The 19,281-nt window shown below is 33.7% G+C and overlaps 2 protein-coding genes across 2 annotated transcripts; both read right to left on the bottom strand.

Annotated features, from left to right (window-relative positions):
* Window positions 1–5,164: 5,164 nt before the first annotated feature.
* LOC140056779 (tetratricopeptide repeat protein 12-like) lies at window positions 5,165–16,897 on the bottom strand. The gene is made up of 11 exons (XM_072102256.1): window positions 15,216–16,897; window positions 14,813–15,001; window positions 14,417–14,581; window positions 13,927–14,098; window positions 12,700–12,792; window positions 12,451–12,514; window positions 10,641–10,775; window positions 10,001–10,174; window positions 9,566–9,670; window positions 9,304–9,403; window positions 5,165–9,000 (listed from the first exon to the last, which is right to left on the bottom strand). Exons 2-11 carry the CDS (start codon window positions 14,979–14,981, stop codon window positions 8,711–8,713), a joined length of 1,467 nt encoding a protein of 488 aa, XP_071958357.1. The 5' UTR covers window positions 14,982–15,001; window positions 15,216–16,897; the 3' UTR covers window positions 5,165–8,710.
* Window positions 16,898–16,962: 65 nt separating this feature from the next.
* LOC140056780 (tetratricopeptide repeat protein 12-like) lies at window positions 16,963–18,533 on the bottom strand. Its single transcript, XM_072102258.1, has 2 exons — window positions 18,297–18,533; window positions 16,963–17,944 (listed from the first exon to the last, which is right to left on the bottom strand). Exons 1-2 carry the CDS (start codon window positions 18,486–18,488, stop codon window positions 17,816–17,818), a joined length of 321 nt encoding a protein of 106 aa, XP_071958359.1. The 5' UTR covers window positions 18,489–18,533; the 3' UTR covers window positions 16,963–17,815.
* Between the last annotated feature and the right edge of the window lie 748 nt (window positions 18,534–19,281).

Genomic DNA, 19,281 nt, shown 5'->3' with positions numbered 1-19,281 from the left:
TTATATGAAAAATTTGAATGATGAATAAATAATATATCAAATATAGTGTTAAATAATTAGCTCTTTAATTATTGTTTAAATTTATTTGACATAAATTATTTCTATAATTTAAATCGTAATCATTTTTTTTGATAATATGCCAATAAAGGATGTTTTCTCATCCTATTGAATTCCCATCGTCGCATAGGACGACAGTACAGTACTTGCATTCGATGTCAGTGCTTAAATGTACCCAAGTCGTAGTTGAGGGCGTCATCAATTTGTAAGGAAGGCCGCTGCAAACGATATTTAAAAACCACTTTCTATAACGGTTTTTTCATGTTTATTTAAATATCAAACCAACTATTTATAGAATAGATAACAATACAGCATGTCATAATGTACATACTTTTTAAGTTGTCGGCAAATGTAATTACTAATATATTGCCCACTAATTCTTCGCCCCCGACGACGACGACGACGACGACGACGACGACGACGACGACGACGACGACGTTCTTTCCCGAGTACACCTTCCCTCTGCAGTTTTGGTTACCCTCGCCTACCTCTACATTACCGCCTACGCCTTTGCTTTCCCATTGGACAGTTCCGCTTTTCATTGTTCCGCCTCCAGCCCGAGTGTTAACCTACTGCTCACAAATACTTACCACATATATATGTTTCAAACACTTCATTCTCAAATTGTTTTCGCTATTCAAAGACTGTTCCGACTTCTGCTACTGGGCTTTCGATTTTTTATTGCCACTACACACATATACAGGTATTTCTTTTTTTGGGAGTTTGTTGGTTTTTCTCTCCTTAAATTTATTTATTTATTTTTCTTCTCTTTCCCCCTACCCTTACCATTCATACCTTCCCATCTATATTTCAAATATACAAATCATACTGGAAATTATAGAAACAGTGCTCATATTATTATTTTTTTTTTTTTTTTTGGATTGCCTGAAAGAGATAAAAAGCCTTATACAATTACAAATTCTGTGATAAATTATACGTACATTGTTAAGGATTGAAAAACGTGTAAAGAGTGTATAACACATTTTTTTTTTCCCTTTCCTTATACTATTATTATATATAAAATGCAATGGTAGGAGTGAGAGATCAGTTGTACTGAAAGTTAGTTAATGTCAATTATATTGTATTGTATCATTACATTACTCATGTGCTCAATGCTCAATGTACTCATTGTAAACGAACATTTTATTGATGAAGAAATAAAAGTGGGTCGATCCTACATAAGACAAAAAAAAAAAGAAACAGTGCTCATATTCGGAACATGATCTCATAATCGCGTCGAGCATAGCTCATTGGTGAAAGTTCCGTATTTTTTAGTTGTATGAAAAAATGTCTCTGGCTGGATTCGAACCTCCAACCTCTCGCTTACAGGGCGAGTATCATACCACTAGACCACACAGAGCCATGTACGGTATTATCACAGATTTTCACCCACCAGATACATTCTCTCATACAACAAACGCCCTCACAATCAGTGGAGGCTTGACAAGTCACAATAAATTCCAACTTTAATTCGCAACGGTTTTTTAAATAATATTGTGTATATGTAAATCAATGATGTTGCGTAGCACTGTGTAAATTATATATAAATCATATATATATATACATTTGTCTTTATTTCGATTTCTTTTCAGTTTCATTTACTATTATATGTATAAATTTTTTTTCTGTCACATTTTTTTTTTCAATGTAAGTTATGTAAGTTTAATCATCATTTACCTTTTATATTTTGTTGTTATTTGTATGTGTATTTACTACTGACCTATTATATCTGTACAATTACTTACTGAGCATTGTTTCTTTTATGTTCAATGTAAGTTTAATCATCATTTACCTTTATATGTTGTTGTTTATATTTTCATTCTTTATTTACCCTTTAAAATCGAAAGGTAACACAAAAATGACAGCTGCAAATCTAAGGAGGCAAGGATAAGCAAAATTTGCGTACTGCACAAACAGGAGCACTGAAGACACTTTGATATATAAGCTCCACCAAACGTACCGTCATTTAGATGACTGGAAAACGTACCCATGCGTTAGGGTTATGTACTTTGATTTTAGTTCCGCATTTAACACAATTCAGCCACACATATTAGTTCATAAATTATTTGATATGAATGTTCCAAGTGTTTAAATTTTTTAGTCCAACGTAGCCACTATGTTAAGTTACAGAATAATATTATTTCCGATACTGTGCGTACTAGTACTGGTGCACCACAAGGTACCATATTGGCACCTTTTTTGTTTACTCTGTACACATCAGACTTTAGGTCGGTATCCCCCAGTTGTCCAATGATAAAATTTGCGGACAACTCAGCTATGGTTGGACTTATCAATAATAACAATTCTTCTCTATACATTTCTGAGATTATTCGATTCACCGATTACTGCGGCAATAATTTTCTTGAACTAAACATAAATAAAACGAAAGAAATGCGGATTGATTTTCGAAAACACAATAGGTCCGACAGTATGGACCCGGTATATATTAAAGGAAAGGAAGTAGAGATTGTTAACAATTATAAGTACCTGGGAGTAGTATTTGACTGTAAGCTTAAATGGGGGAGATCATGTTGACCATATAGTTAAGAAGTTAAATACAAGGAAACTCGGTTCGCTTGGAGTAAAGCAGGATATTTGTCAAATGTTTTACTCATCAGTGATGTTATCTATTTGGGGTTATTGTATGTTGGGCTGGGCTAGGAATATCAGTAAAGGGGATAAAGACCGAATTGAAAAGGTGCTGGGTAGAGCGGGGAAAGTAATTGGTTCGTCTGTGCAAACGCTTGACTCTTTGTACAGCGAACGTCTTGCCGATGTGTTCCATGCTATATTGGAAGACACCAACCATCCTCTTCATAAGGACATTATCGGCTCCGTTATCGTTAGAAGTAGTAGAATGAGGGCGGTGAATGCACAGACAAGTACTCGTTCTACCCAGCTGGGATAAGGCATTATAACAAAACATTTGTTAGATAAAAAGTCCCCCTTATATTTATATTTATTTTAGGCAAGCCAATGTTTATGAGCACTGTAATTTCCATTAATATTATCTGTATCATCAAAATTTGAAGTGGACAACTTTTTTTTACTAGGCTAGGCCCTATTTATTTGCTATTTTTAATTTGTATTGCATAATTACATTTTTGTTGGTCAGTAAGCCACTGACTCCTACTCTAGCTAGCTTCTAGGCGGCCTACAATAATCTTAGACTATGAACTAGCTAGGCCTACTAGTAGGCATATGAGTAGTAGGCCTACTACTAGGCATAGGAGTAGTACTAGGTAGGCCTAATAGGGCCTAGCTAGGCCTATATTATAAGAGGCCAGCCCTAATTAATAACTAGGCTAGAGCTAGATAGGCCCAGGTAGCCCGTAGTAAAGGGCAATAAAGATTTGTTTAACAGATATAACCTTCTAAATGAATTACAATCCAAAAAATAGATCAAACTTGTCAATAATGATACAAAATATAGTAATTCTATGCCCAGGTACTCATCCCGCCGATCAGCAGCGGCGCGGAGAGAGAGAGCTAGAAAAGAGAATTGATGATTTCCAAATTCCCATGGGATGTCGCCCTCTATGTGTGTTTCTGCAGCTGCACAGAACACAAAGATCTCAGATAAACAAGGCCATATAGAGATGGCTGCAGTCGCGTGCTCATTATTAGTGTTTACCGACCGACCGACCGAAATTGCTGAACATGTTTAAAAACATTTATATTTTTCTAATTTACACGTGCGTAGCCTGTCACTTTTGACGTGCTCGTATAACGTAATTTCAAGTTGAAAAGTAAGTCAAGAAAACAGAAATCAGGCAAAAAGAGTGCGTAATAATATTTAACTAAAAATCTGCGCACTCATGAATAAACGTACTCTTATTTCATCGAAAATAAATTTTGAAAATTTTTAAGCGCGTGTACGCATTCGTTACATGCTAATGTTAATTGTATTGCCATATGATGATTTATGCCCTGAAATTTATGAGTACCAAATTTTATTTAATTGTGATTCATGGTTGTGAAGATATGATTACAATTGAATTTCGTTAAATCGTGCGTAGACCGCGTAGACCGTGAAAACATAACCACATCGATTCCTGGCCATAAGGAATATACTGTGAAAAATTGACTTAGCTAGATTAAACAGTCAAGATAAGGTCATATACAAGTTTTTGTGTACCGACCGACCAACCGACCGACATAGTGAGCTGGGAATTAGGGTCAGTCTGATTACCGAAAACAACCGAAAATAACCGAAAACAACCGTAAACAAACCGAAAACAAAATAAACAAAAAATATTTCTTACAAAAAACGCTGCTCGCTTGTTGACATAACAGTTTTAAAGATATATTGTCCCCCTGAAAATAAATAAATACCAAAAACAAATTTGTATATTTTTTTTTACGTCGTCCTCTACTGTTGGGTGTTTCTAAAGCTAAGACCATGCAGAGAGAAAACCGCACGCGCAAAAGCCAAGGAAGACCCTCAAAATGGTGTGTCACAAAATACAACTCAAAACCGTACATTCAATTAATAACATCGCATTTACTTACAGAATCTATAAAATATTTTGAAAAGGTGTACTCTGTGTCTTCAATTATTTTTTTTTTTTTGGTCTTTCGTGGGATTAACCCTCCTTTATTGTCTCTTTTTTAAATATATAGGTCTATATTCATTATATCATCATTTCAATTATTTAAAGAATGAAAAATAAAGATTAATAAAATCAGACTTTGAATAGGTTATTTTATAGTTAATAGTGGATAACTATTATGTGACATTAAAATGGTATATTCAACTACAATTTTTTAAATTAGTTTTTCAGGGGGACAATTCAATTCAATTCAAAATTCTTTAATCATCCCACACGGGTCAATTCAAATAAAAAGGTCTGGATTAAAATGATCTTACAAAATATACAAAAATCACAATACACAATAAGGGCAGGTGGTGCAGTGTGTTTGACGATGAACTACTGAGATCGTGATTCGAATCCAACTCTCGCTGCATTGCTTGTATCCTTAGGCAAGATACTTTAAGTTTGCCTATAAATGGGTACCCGTTTAGATCAAGACACAACATTATGGAAGTATGTTTCGATCCCCAAGAAAATGATGGGGGTAATAACGTGAAGCCCTTAGAAGCAATGTGCAATAAGCGATATATAAAAGCAAATATTATTATATCTTAACATTTTAAATAATAGATAAAAATCATTCCTTGCAGAGCATACATTTTTTACATTATAGTTTATTAAGGCTCATATTGTCTGTCGTAACTATTGTTATTCTGTATATCCACCATTCCTTTTTGAATTTTTCCAGGTAGTATCGAGATAAAATGTCTAGTCGATATACTGCCCAAACGGCTTTGACCGTAATGAATGTAATGTTTGCAAGTTACAGTGGATGTTTTAAGGTACGATCTTCTACCATGGTTGTGAGTGACAACGATGGCAGTAACACCCTGCAGGTATCCAGTCAGATGCATGTCGATGCTGCTCTGCAGATAAACCAATGTCGATTGGAAGTTTCTTACATGCGTTGTATGTTATCTGCCAATCGGATGTACTTCAGTCAGATGCGTGTCGATGCTGCTCTGCTGATATATCAACGTCGATTAGAAGTTTCTTACATGCGCTGTATGTTATCTGCCAATCGGATGTACTTCAGTCAGATGCGTGTCGATGCTGCTCTGCAGATATATCAACGTCGATTAGAAGTTTCTTACATGCGCTGTATGTTATCTGCCAATCGGATGTACTTCAGTCAGATATGTGTCACTGCAGGATACAGATTCACCAAAAGAATAACGTCCTATACATACCGTATGTTACTTCTTGAGATATTTTAATAATTTACATGATAGCGTATTAAATTCATTAAATTTCATAATAAATTCTGATTGTTTTAAATGGGTTAACAGAATTACTATTCTTTCATTTAAGTAAACATATTAAGGTTTGAATAATTATAAATATAATATATAAATATATAATAATTTATCAGAATATGGAACACAGAAAATTCATCATCAATATATTTACACTCATTTAACGTGCTTATTTGTTTTTTATTTACTGGTGGAGTGTAGGTGAATGTTACTTCTGTCAGATGTGTGTTTTGGCGCTGTCCAGATTCATCCAGGATTAAATGTATAAAACCTTTGTTACTTGTATTAAATTTCATAGAAAGTTCTTAATTCTTATACGTTTTAAATGGGGTTTAAACAGTTTTCTTTCATTTAAGTAATAATATTCAGGTCTGATTGAATTAAAATAGTAACATTTTGTTGTAAAAAATATATTTTAAGGAAAAAACATATTTACACAGAAAATTCATCAATACATTTACTGCAAATGAACTAATTTAAAAAAGGTGTTCATTGCTAGTTTAACCAAACTGTATTAAACCATATCTTATTAACTTCATACTATATCCACACAAATAACATACAGTAACAAATGCATTTTCATTAAAAAAAAAATTTTAACTACCTAATTGGCATAATTAATTAGCGTTGATTGCATAATTTTCAAAATAATGTAGCGCTTTAACCAACTATCATACATAGTTGATTGAGATGTCAAATTAAAGCTCTTCCCAAGATCTATCCAATGGCCTACATTATATATTATTTAGGGGGGTATGTGATAAACTATGGACAAATATCTCATATTGTGAAAACCAAAATCTCAAGAATTAGAAATGTCATGTGAAAAGTCTGGTACTACCTATATTATTTATTTTGAGGCCATTAAATAGAGCACACTCTAAAGAGCATTTCTGCCAATTTTCAAGTCTGTAGGGGGTGTAATTCTACTTCTATATTTTTTCAAAATCTGAAAAACATTGAAAATTTGAAACATAGGAAATCCCGTGTTCTAATATAATTTAAGGTAAACAAAAAAATAATACAGCACATGGTATCTAAAAATAGCCTATTGGAATATCCCCTATATCATGACAAGAGAGGGCAGCAGACACATAAGTTGAAATAACCACTAAAAATGAATTTTCAACATGGTAAGGGTAGTTTTTATCAGTAAAATTTCAAATTTTTGGTTTGGTTGCCATGGCAACCGGCATGTTATTATCGTTTTTCATTAATTTATTAATAATATTAATATATATTTTTTTTCAATTTTTTTATTTTTTATGCAAGTACACATACTAAATTACTTAATTATAATGAAAAAAAAAATTTGAATAAATTCTCATTTTTAGTTTCCTAACACACATATAACACCTTTTAAGGTGCTTATTAGTTTACTTTATTCACTGTACTATATGCAATCTATTATAAAGAAAAAACTGTAGTGGCAATTGTACCACAGAGGCAGATTCAGAACATTTTGGCACAGTGCCAATTGAAGATGGCCAAAATTGGTTTGGGAAATATCATTTATGTAATTCCAATACAAAATTAGTAAAATTGTAATCTATAATTTCGGTTTGTAGTTATTTATTTTGTTATAAATGAAATAAATACATATTGTGCAATAGAAGAATCTAGTGAGAAATGTGTGAACATTTATGTGTGGAATTTTGTTTTTCTTGTGTGGACAGCCACAATAAAAGTTATTTTGATACATGGGATATGTAGGCCATAATAATGTGTTTTTTGGTTTTTTTTCAATCCTAGTTGAAAACCGACGGCATTATTATGTGCGACATGTGGTATAGATTTTTTTATTTGTCATGATATGGACTTTGTTCTGAAATAAAAGTGAATTGAATTGTAGGCCTAATGGTTATGCAATGCAATGCAAATATGTATCTGCATCTCGATTATAAACTGCACTCTTTTATTTCGATGTATATACAATTTTACAGTGTTTATATGTCAATTGTTATTTTTTATATATTAATTATATATTATAATAGTGATATAGATTAAGAAAACAGGCTTTAAATTAACTTGAACTTGCAATTAAAATGATTATGTATGATTATGTAAATTGTATGTTATGAAAATGATATATCTTATTACATTGGTTTTTATATCAGTTATTTGCAAAGTTAACTTTAGCCTATAGATAACCATCATTGTTTGTATATTACAAACACAATGAAACAACTATGTATGTATTTTTGGAATTCTTATTAAAAGTGTAAAAATATTTTATATTATGAAAATATGACTTTGGTGTGCGATTGTTTAGCCGTTGCAGTTTGTTGCACTCCTAACAGAAAAGTTGAACCATGTCGATAGGTTTACAATTAATCATGGCGCATTCCCGATTGTTTTAATGACGCATTCCACCTTTATGGAGCCAGATTTTAGCGTATCGCGTAGGGAATATAGGAAACCCAGGTCTCATAGAAATTGTCTGTCGTGGTTGATGTAATAACAAGGATAAAATCACCAAACGATATATAACACCAAGCAGGTATGGTTCATTTCGGTTTCATTGTTCAACAAAAAAGCTTTATTTGCTGATATTTTTCTATGTTAAGTAGAAGTATCTTGAAATGTTTTTTTACTAGTTTACCTTTTTAAAAACCTAGAAATAAAAACAATTGTAAGCATTAAAAAAATGTGCACTGTTTATAGAACTACTTGACCATGTGGATATTCCCAGCCCAAACTGTAGTTGAAACATGAGGTGTGGCGTACAACTGATGCCCAAAAGGTGCGGCTGATGAGACCCGTATGGATGCCGATTTGAAAAACACCAATCCCCGAAAAACGTCATGAATTTACATACTTCATACAGCTATTCAGAATACCTATTCCTCCTAACTTCTTGAGCATGTTAAGATGATCTGGACTTGTAGTAGCAAGCTTAGCTAGCGTGATTGCACAGTTTTGTTTAATTGAAGTGTTTGTAGTGTCTGTTCTTGTCAGTAATGTCTTGACTACATCTGTACTGACATGGTGGCTAGCTCCTGGTTCTTGCACGCAATGTCCGATACATAACGCAGCGTTCGCTATCATCATGTCATCTTCACTGTCTAGATAATACACCAACTTTGTTAAACCTTTAAAAAAAAATAATTTTTCTAAAAATATAATGCACTTTGCCTGAGCTGTAATTAAATACTTCTTCTTGGGAATTTTGATTATAATCTCTCTATTATATTTTATATTGTGTTAGTGACATAAACTTTTGTAGATGAGATGCTTTTCTCACGTTTATGGTTTTAATAAAAAGGAAAAGAACGACGCAAAAAGATTGTGATAGAAAAAAAAGATGGAGAACATAAAAACTATTTGATGGAAAAACTTTAAATTTCTAAATGAGAACATCTGAAAAGAAATTAGAGGGTTGCTCATTTCGTTACCTTTATCTTGTGATAGTATTTGTCTTCTTGATTCCTGATTGTTCTGTGTTATCACAGTCAGACATTTCAGGCAGTACTTCTTGCATGTTTCATCTTTACCCTACAAAAAAAGTGAAGAGTAATTTTCAAACACCTTTGAGCACGAATAAATTTGAATGTGTCTTTAGATATAAACGATTACTAACATGAACTATAAATTGGGAATGAGAGGCCGTTAAGTGGAGATGGTTTATAGTTGAGACTTTAAAAATTAAGTACATACCTGTTTAAGTATGTTCAACATGATATCAACAATATGTTGCTGAACACAATACTCAACTGCTTCAGTTGAATAGACAAGAACTCGGCTCAGTAACCCACACACACGCTGGAAAAAATATGTACTGTATTACAATTTTATGAAGTACGGTCCTAGTAAAAAAAAGTGGTTTCTATGAGAAGTCAAACTACACATAGGCGTAAAGGGACTATATTTACTGAGAGAGGAATAACCAAGCTAGTTTTCAAGGTGGAATTCAAGTTAATATAATGGTGACGTTCGAAACACAGAGTAAATCACCAGTTATACCTGAGCGGTCAGTAGAAGTTATTTATTGTACATTGCCTTGCAATTAGAAACACTAGAATTACACTTTCTTTAATTAGAACATTCAATTAAAAGGTAATACTGTTAATATATAAAGCAAAATAAACAAACCATTATCAATTGTTGATTTGTTCTGCTCAGTAACGGTACAACACAATTAGTAAGTGGTAGTGTAAGCTGGTGCTCAGCATGAACTTTCTCAAGGGATAAGTTCATACACAAACCAAGTAGAGGTTCCAACACTTTCTCACTTTCTTCTCTGTTTGTCTTACTACAATGGGTTTTCTGAAGAAAAAAATGTATATCAAGTTCAAAATCATTAAAAAAATAATTCAGATCCCCCAACCCTCCTGATAAGCACAGGAGTTTCCCATTATTTTGCGCCATCTGCCAATCTGCTTAAATGCAATTTTTGTATAAATTTATTACTTGGGCTCAACAAACAAGGTGAAAATTGATTGCCTCAACGCATATTCTGCCTTTGCCAAGTGCCTGGCATAACCATTGTAGATGCCAATGCTCTGTCTACAATATCAAACTAGTTTGACAAAAAAGTGTGATGTGTCCAAATATGGTAGTGATATGCCTAAATTAGGTAGTGATATGACATCATCATGTCCATATATGGGCACATTTAAGATCTCTTGTTCTATTGATATTTTATTTTATTCAAAGATGATAATTTACCAATAAAAATCTTTTAATATTGGGAACTTTGATCAGAAGGCTGCGATCTTAAATCCTTACTTACCAAAGTTGACAGCATAGCTTGCCAGAAATTCTTGTCAGCTGACATTTGTTTCCTAATATGGTCATCATGTGTCATGTTGGATATGGTTGAGATACACAATGGGAATACAGTACTATTAACTGACTCACTGTGCAGCTAAAGAAATAATAAAATACACGATGGGAATACAGTACTATTAACTGACTCACTGTGCAGCTAAAGAAATAATAAAATACACAGTGGGAACACAGTACTATTAACTGACTCACTGTGCAGCTAAAGAAATAATAAAATACACGATGGGAATACAGTACTATTAACTGACTCACTGTGCAGCTAAAGAAATAATAAAATACACAGTGGGAATACAGTACTATTAAATGACTCACTGTGCAGCTAAAGAAATAATAAAATACACGATGGGAATACAGTACTATTAACTGACTCACTGTGCAGCTAAAGAAATAATAAAATACACAGTGGGAACACAGTACTATTAACTGACTCACTGTGCAGCTAAAGAAATAATAAAATACACGATGGGAATACAGTACTATTAACTGACTCACTGTGCAGCTAAAGAAATAATAAAATACACAGTGGGAATACAGTACTATTAAATGACTCGCTGTGCAGCTAAAGAAATAATAAAATACACGATGGGAATACAGTACTATTAACTGACTCACTGTGCAGCTAAAGAAATAATAAAATACACAGTGGGAATACAGTACTGTTAACTGACTCACTGTGCAGCTAAAGAAATAATAAAATACACAATGGGAATACAGTACTGTTAACTGACTCACTGTGCAGCTAAAGAAATAATAAAATACACAGTGGGAATACAGTACTGTTAACTGACTCACTGTGCAGCTAAAGAAATAATAAAATACACGATGGGAATACAGTACTGTTAACTGACTCACTGTGCAGCTAAAGAAATAATAAAATACACAGTGGGAATACAGTACTGTTAACCGACTCACTGTGCAGCTAAAGAAATAATAAAATACACGATGGGAATACAGTACTATTAACTGACTCACTGTGCAGCTAAAGAAATAATAAAATACACAGTGGGAATACAGTACTGTTAACTGACTCACTGTGCAGCTAAAGAAATAATAAAATACACAATGGGAATACAGTACTGTTAACTGACTCACTGTGCAGCTAAAGAAATAATAAAATACACAGTGGGAATACAGTACTGTTAACTGACTCACTGTGCAGCTAAAGAAATAATAAAATACACGATGGGAATACAGTACTGTTAACTGATTCACTGTGCAGATAAAGAAATAATAAAATAAATGATGGGAATACAGTACTATTAACTGACTCACTGTGCAGATAAAGAAATAATAAAATACACAATGGGAATACAGTACTATTAACGGACTCACTGTGCAGCTAAAGAAATAATAAAATACATGATGGGAATACAGTACTATTAACTGACTCACTATGCAGCTAAAGAAATAATAAAATACATGATGGGAATACAGTACTATTAACTGATTCACTGTGCAGATAAAAAAATAAACATACTGTAAAATTAATTTCTTTTTTTTGACCCTTTTTTGACCCTTCCTCTCAAACATTTACATCACCACCCTTTAACCATCAGAAAACACTACCTTACCCCACTACACACAGCGGGTATTACACACAACACCGGTCCACCACCTCTCAAGACAACATTATCTCTCCTCCAACACTCAGACACCAATTATCAATGCAAGTTGCACTATCTGTGCCTGGTTGATAAAGAATTCTCAGAATGATATCTCAATGTTTGGGCATAGAAGAAATCTTTACAACTTACGAGAATCTCTTCAAAAGCAGGTAATAGGTTAGTTTTCATTTCTACACGTACAAGACCTAGAAATCTGAAGAACAAACAAATATTGCTATATAAAGGTTTTGATTAATAAATCAAGATAAGCTAACAACACCTATCAACAGTTCGCTTAAAAACGTTTACGTAACTGTTCTCAATACTACCCTGTTATACAAATGAATACAATTATGAATTAAATTGCTTACTCTGTTGAAGAAAAGACGTAGTACTTACTGTTTTTCTAGGGCAAGATTGTTTAAACTTTTCATGGCATTTTCAGCTCCTTGTTCTGAGATCTGAACACAGCTGATCAGTCCCAACATCAGCCTAATAAAATTGAAAATAATGTTCAAATTCAAACATGTATAGCCTTAACAAGTACTGTAATATCTCTTTACATAAATGCAGTTTGCACTAAGTCTGTCCGTCCCAGTTATACACAAGTTGGCCTAATAATGAATCACAAATTCTTCATTAACCTATGTATATAACACATGGCACATGGTCATATGTAATCATTTCGAAGAGTATATGTATACTTCAGGTCTAATAATTACCACCAACTCATTTACCTTGATGTATCAAGCCTAGATATAATGATAGATCGTGCTAGGCTGGTCTGTGACAATTAAAACAAAAAGCCTATGTATCCTAGGCCTAATCATTTCCAACCACTCATTAACCTTGATGTATCAAGCCTAGATATAATGATAGATCGTGCTAGGCTGGTCTGTGACAATTAAAACAAAAAGCCTATGTATCCTAGGCCTAATCATTTCCAACCACTCATTAACCTTGATGTATCAAGCCTAGATATAATGATAGATCGTGCTAGGCTGGTCTGTGACAATTAAAACAAAAAGCCTATGTATCCTAGGCCTAATCATTTCCAACCACTCATTAACCTTGATGTATCAAGCCTAGATATAATGATAGATCGTGCTAGGCTGGTCTGTGACAATTAAAACAAAAAGCCTATGTATCCTAGGCCTAATCATTTCCAACCACTCATTAACCTTGATGTATCAAGCCTTGATATAATGATAGATCGTGCTAGGCTGGTCTGTGACAATTAAAACAAAAAGCCTATGTATCCTAGGCCTAATCATTTCCAACCACTCATTTACCTTGATGTATCAAGCCTTGATATAATTGATAGATCGTGCTAGGCTGGTCTGTGACAATTAAAACAAAAAGCCTATGTATCCTAGGCCTAATCATTTCCAACCACTCATTAACCTTGATGTATCAAGCCTTGATATAATGATAGATCGTGCTAGGCTGGTCTGTGACAATTAAAACAAAAAGCCTATGTATCCTAGGCCTAATCATTTCCAAACACTCATTTACCTTGATGTATCAAGCCTAGATATAATGATAGATCGTGCCAGGCTGGTCTGTGACAATTGAAACAAAAAGCCTATGTATCCTAGGCCTAATCATTTCCAACCACTCATTTACCTTGATGTATCAAGCCTAGATATAATGATAGATCGTGCTAGGCTGGTCTGTGACAATTGAAACAAGAATCTTGCACAATCCTCTTTCAGCAGAACACTAGTCGTCGATTGGAGACAGTTGAGAAGGAACTCATTAAAACCATCTTGCTGAAGTATGTACTTAGTGTTTACTTCTGTTGAATAATAATAATAATATTAACAACAATATTAATCTAATTTTAAAACTCATTTTTACTATTCCCTCTTAGCAGTCTTGGTCTTCTATTAGAATCACCTAACTAAAGCATTTCTATTATACTTTTGTGTTCATTAACTTCAGTTAGGTAAAGTGGTCTCTAATTGGAGACGATCTTTAATATAAAGGATTTTTTTTTTTCACTAAGAATTTAGTTTCTAGGTGGTTTTATAACTATTTTATCAAAACATTTTGATATTAAACTATTTTTTTTTAAAGTAATTTTTATGCTGTATGTACAGTACGTCCCTCTTACCATGTTTTGCTGTGACTTGTACACAGACATGTACGGCCACTCTTGCAAGCTCACAGATCTCGGTGTCCGTGCTCACTGGAGCATGCTGAATTTTCTTGCTAAGATATGATTGGTCAAAAAGCAGTTCAAATCCAGAATTTGAACGAAATAACGTCTTTGATATATCTGTGAAGAGTGTAGAAATATATAAAAATGAGTATTAACAAACTAACAACAAACTAACAACAAACTAACAACAAACTAACTAACAACTAACTAACAAGTAAATGACAACTAACTATTATCAATTAACAATTAACTAACAAATAAGTAACAACTAACTCACAACTAACTATTATCAATTAACAACTAACCAACTACTAACTAACTCACAAGTAAATAACATGTTTTGATTACCATCATTTATTTGAGCTGCAAGGAGTTGCAAGCCACCAACATAGTAAACAACCGGTTTGTCTGTCTGTCCCAGTTTCTCAATAAGTTGCAATAGATTTGAAGCTTCCTTGTCCTCTTCTGCTATAAGTTTAGAGGCTGCCATTTCAGCCTCTGATGCTTCCATGGCCATGGATGCTTTCTTAACATAATCTAAAAGTTAAAAAAAAACCTACATCATTAACAAATAAATAATAAATGGGGTTTATATAGCGTATTATACAAAGCCTCAATGTGCTTAACAAAAGAAAATTAATAATTAGTAATCATTATATTATATACTAATTCAATTTTTTAATAAAAACAAATTATGAATATACTTTGTGATGACGGCAGACCACATTGTTGTTTTAACTTGTTTACTTACCATTAACTATTTTTTCTTGTTTTGGGTTAATTTTCAATATTTCTTGATATGTTTCTATTGCCTTTGTATACTGTAACAGGCCAAGGTAAGCATTGCCTTTCTGAATATGAGCTTTTGTGCTTTTATCATCAATGACTAAAGCTGTGTCACAGTCCTTTATGGGGTCATTCCATCTCAGATCACCCAATGAGTTAAACCCTACCTCTTCCAATTTTGATGAAATTTGGTATATGGGTGATTCATAGCAATTAAAGCCAAAATTTCAAATTTTAACTTTATCGGACCAACGGTTTTCAAGATATCGCAATTTCAATTTTCGGTTTTTACGCAAAAAAGGGCGCGTCCGCCACGTTTCAAAGAGCTGTATCTCGGGAACTATAGGTTCGATTTTAAAAGCAAAGGTATTTTTGTAAAGGGGAGACCATAAGGAATCTAAATATACTAATTGTGTGTGTTTTATGTTAATTTTAAGTTGAATAAAACTTTGACATATATTTTGACCTTGAAATTGACCCCGTGGAACACGCCCGTTTTGTTGGTGACTATCATGAAAAATGTAGCCCTACGTGTCAACTACAACATATAAAAAAATTGGAGGGGTTTTTTTCTTTGTTTCCATGAAATTACAATTTGAAGTTGACATACCTCTTCCTTTTAGTGTATTTTTGGTGTCTGTCCATGCATTACTTCAATGTCAATTTGATGTATTCCAAAATTAATTTTATTACAAACTAAATATTATTATAATGTTACAATTGTCTATGTCTGGCCTTTACTCATTTTGGGAAATACTGTAATTCCTAGTCGAAGAGGATTTTATAAACGGAGAGGCTATAATACAATGTACATTTGATTCAGGAATCCAACAACAGTCTTCTTTGGAGGGCCAATAAAAGGTTTTCGCTGACCCATGAGGATGCATAAATTTAATTTGAAAATCCCCAAACTCTTCTGAGAGTGAGACATCCACCACCAAACCAATCCATGGGACACCATCATAACTACAGCACACAAAATTCTGAAGTCTAATAATGGTGGGTTGTGTATCAGCAACAATTTCATTTTCATCACTGAAAGATTCTTGAATCACTACCACATCCGGAGGGTTTATCTGGGTACTAAGTTTGTAGACCTGCATCTGTGCCAGAGAAACGGGAACAAAGCGATGATATTGTAATGTACCCTTGATGGTCTGGGCGAGGTTGAATCTCAGCTTTATTTCTTTTTCCACAGTAGATACCTCATCTATTCCCTCATGAAAAAAGTTGATGCCTGGAATGTCCATATGAGCGAGTCATATGGCCGAGCGGTTAAGGCAGGGGCGCCGTTTACCGTACCTAAAAGAGCCAACAACAACATCGGCAAGGGTTCGAGGCCGACTCGCTCCTAGTTCTGGTGGTGGAACAAGTCTTCTCGGATAAGGACTATAAACCGTAGGTCCAGTGTACACAGTTATAACATGTGTGTACTTTAAAGAACCCAGTTCATTATTTGAAAAAGAGTAGGGGGTTACCCCGGTGAACTGGTTCACACAATAGCCCCTGTATCAGGGGGATTACCACCTATCTGATAGGACAGTGATTAATTCACTATTGGTAATCCTTGGCCACATTGCCTAAAGACATAAAATAAAAATAAAAAATTACACAGTAGTCGAACATACTGAGAGATGTGATAATATGACATTCAGTCAAACGCTGTAAGCTTCTCATAGTGACAAGCCTCTTAACGGTTCCACCTATGCCATCACACGCACTCTTGCCATGTGATGTAGCAAAAAAATTCCACTCGGCGTCTAAACCAAAATCTTCCTGGTGGTGGCAAAGGTTAATAAAGTTATATTTGTTTTTGTATTGGCCGCCACATCCATCTGTGAAATAATGAACTTTTTTCATGGTTGGTAGTTTTGTTTTTCTATAGGGGATGACAACCTTTAAAAAGGCATATACAGTAACTGTTGTATGTTCTCTGCAATCACTTATTATGCATATGTTAATGTGCATAATAACATAGTAAGGACACTAAACTATGTGTCAAAATTGATTTTAAAAGTATGTGAGTTACCCAGTATTTCTCATATCAAAATATATCTACTGTTTAAGTGGGCCTGATGAGAAAGCGTAACAATAAGACACCTTAACAGTTAGTGTTCACACTGTGTATAAGTATAACAACACCAAAAATACACTAAAAGGAAGAGGTATGTCAACTTCAAATTGTAATTTCATGGAAACAAAGAAAAAAACCCCTCCAATTTTTTTATATGTTGTAGTTGACACGTAGGGCTACATTTTTCGTGATAGTCACCAACAAATTGGGCGTGTTCCACGGGGTCAATTTCAAGGTCAAAATATATGTCAAAGTTTTATTCAACTTAAAATTAACATAAAACACACACAATTAGTATATTTAGGTTCCTTATGGTCTCCCCTTTACAAAAATACCTTTGTTTTTAAAATCGAACCTATAGTTCCCGAGATACAGCTCTTTGAAACGTGGCGGCCGCGCGCTTTTTTGCGTAAAAACCGAAAATTGAAATTGCGATATCTCGAAAACCGTTGGTCCGATAAGGTTAAAATTTGAAAATTTGGTTTTAATTGCTATGAATCACCCATATACCAAATTTCATCAAAATTGGAAGAGGTAGGGTTTAAAATTCCATTTTTTTTGGGTGAACTGAGATGGAATGACCCTATGGCATCATTGTATTGAGCTAGTTTGTTAAATGCCTGTAACGTAACCAAAAAACTCAATAAAAATTACAGTGTCGGCAACAACTTAAAGTGTACTGTAAGTTGAATTGGTGACAGTAATTTAACAGTTGACAACATTTCTAAGAATTGGTGACAATAATTTAAAAGTAAGTGACAAGATTTTGGGAATTGGTGACAATAATTTAAGAGTGACAACATTCTAAGAATTGGTGAAAATAATTTAATTATAATTGACAACTTTCTAAGAATTTATGACAATAATTTAAGAGCAAGTGACAACATTTTAAGAATTGGTGACAATAATTTAAGAGTATAATTGTGGGTTACAATCATGTAAAGATCCCCATTTTTAAATAAGTTTAAATACCTGAGCTCTATTTGTGTAAAGGACCACCATATCTTTGAGGCATTCAAGTCCTTCAGTATAATATTCAACAGCTTTCTCAAACTTTCCAGCCTTAAATTCCTGATTTCCTTTTTCTTTCCACTCGGTTGCTCGTTTTGTTTTAACTTTACGTCTCTGAGCACGCTCCCTTGCGTCAGCTTCTACTGATGCCATAAAAGCATCTGAAATAAAGGTTCAAACAATCAATTATTTAGTGCATATTTACAACATAGAAGAAATAGTTTAGAAACTTAATTCATAAACAACAACCAATTATTTTTGTAAATTAACACCTGAGTGACCAATAGCCTAGTGTTAAATTTCAAGCTATACCTTGTGTCATTCCCTGTGGAAGTCCACCTACGTCCTGAAAGAACAAAGATACAAAAATAGTGTTATAATAATATCTATTCATTTATATGGCAAGCCACAACCAACAACACGGTACCAAAAGTAACCATAAACTAACCATGCCGTTTGTTGATGTCTTGTTAATGATTGTCTTGTTGATTTTACTACTGGTCTCAGTTTCTTTAATCATCTTGTCTGCTTTTGATAATGCCTTTTTCTGTTCACTGTCATCTTCTGTATTCAATCCTTTAACTATTTTATCTACAATACATAATAATAATAATAATAATGTGCAAAGCAACCAAAGTGAAATATTATATATAGGCCTAGCTAGGGAGGGCTAGGCCTTCTTTTATATAACATGATAACAAGGCGCTACAAACACTGCACTTTCGCACCTAGCCTCCTATTACTAGGCCAGTCCTAGCTAGCTAGCCAAGCAAGCACAGCCTCTACTAGACTAGGCTAGGTCCAACACACAATTAGGCCTAGGCAGGCCTACTACTAATACCTGCTAGAGGCCCTACTAGATAGGCCTAGCAGACCAGGCTTTATTTTACAATTGTTACCATGGTGGAGTAAAGAATAAGTTACTCCATGTTTTTACTAACCAATT

This window comes from Antedon mediterranea, chromosome 8, assembly GCF_964355755.1.
Source record: "Antedon mediterranea chromosome 8, ecAntMedi1.1, whole genome shotgun sequence".
Lineage (NCBI taxonomy): Eukaryota > Metazoa > Echinodermata > Crinoidea > Comatulida > Antedonidae > Antedon > Antedon mediterranea.
Note: the sequence above shows the minus strand (reverse complement) of the source record. Positions and strands in the feature narration are given on the sequence as shown.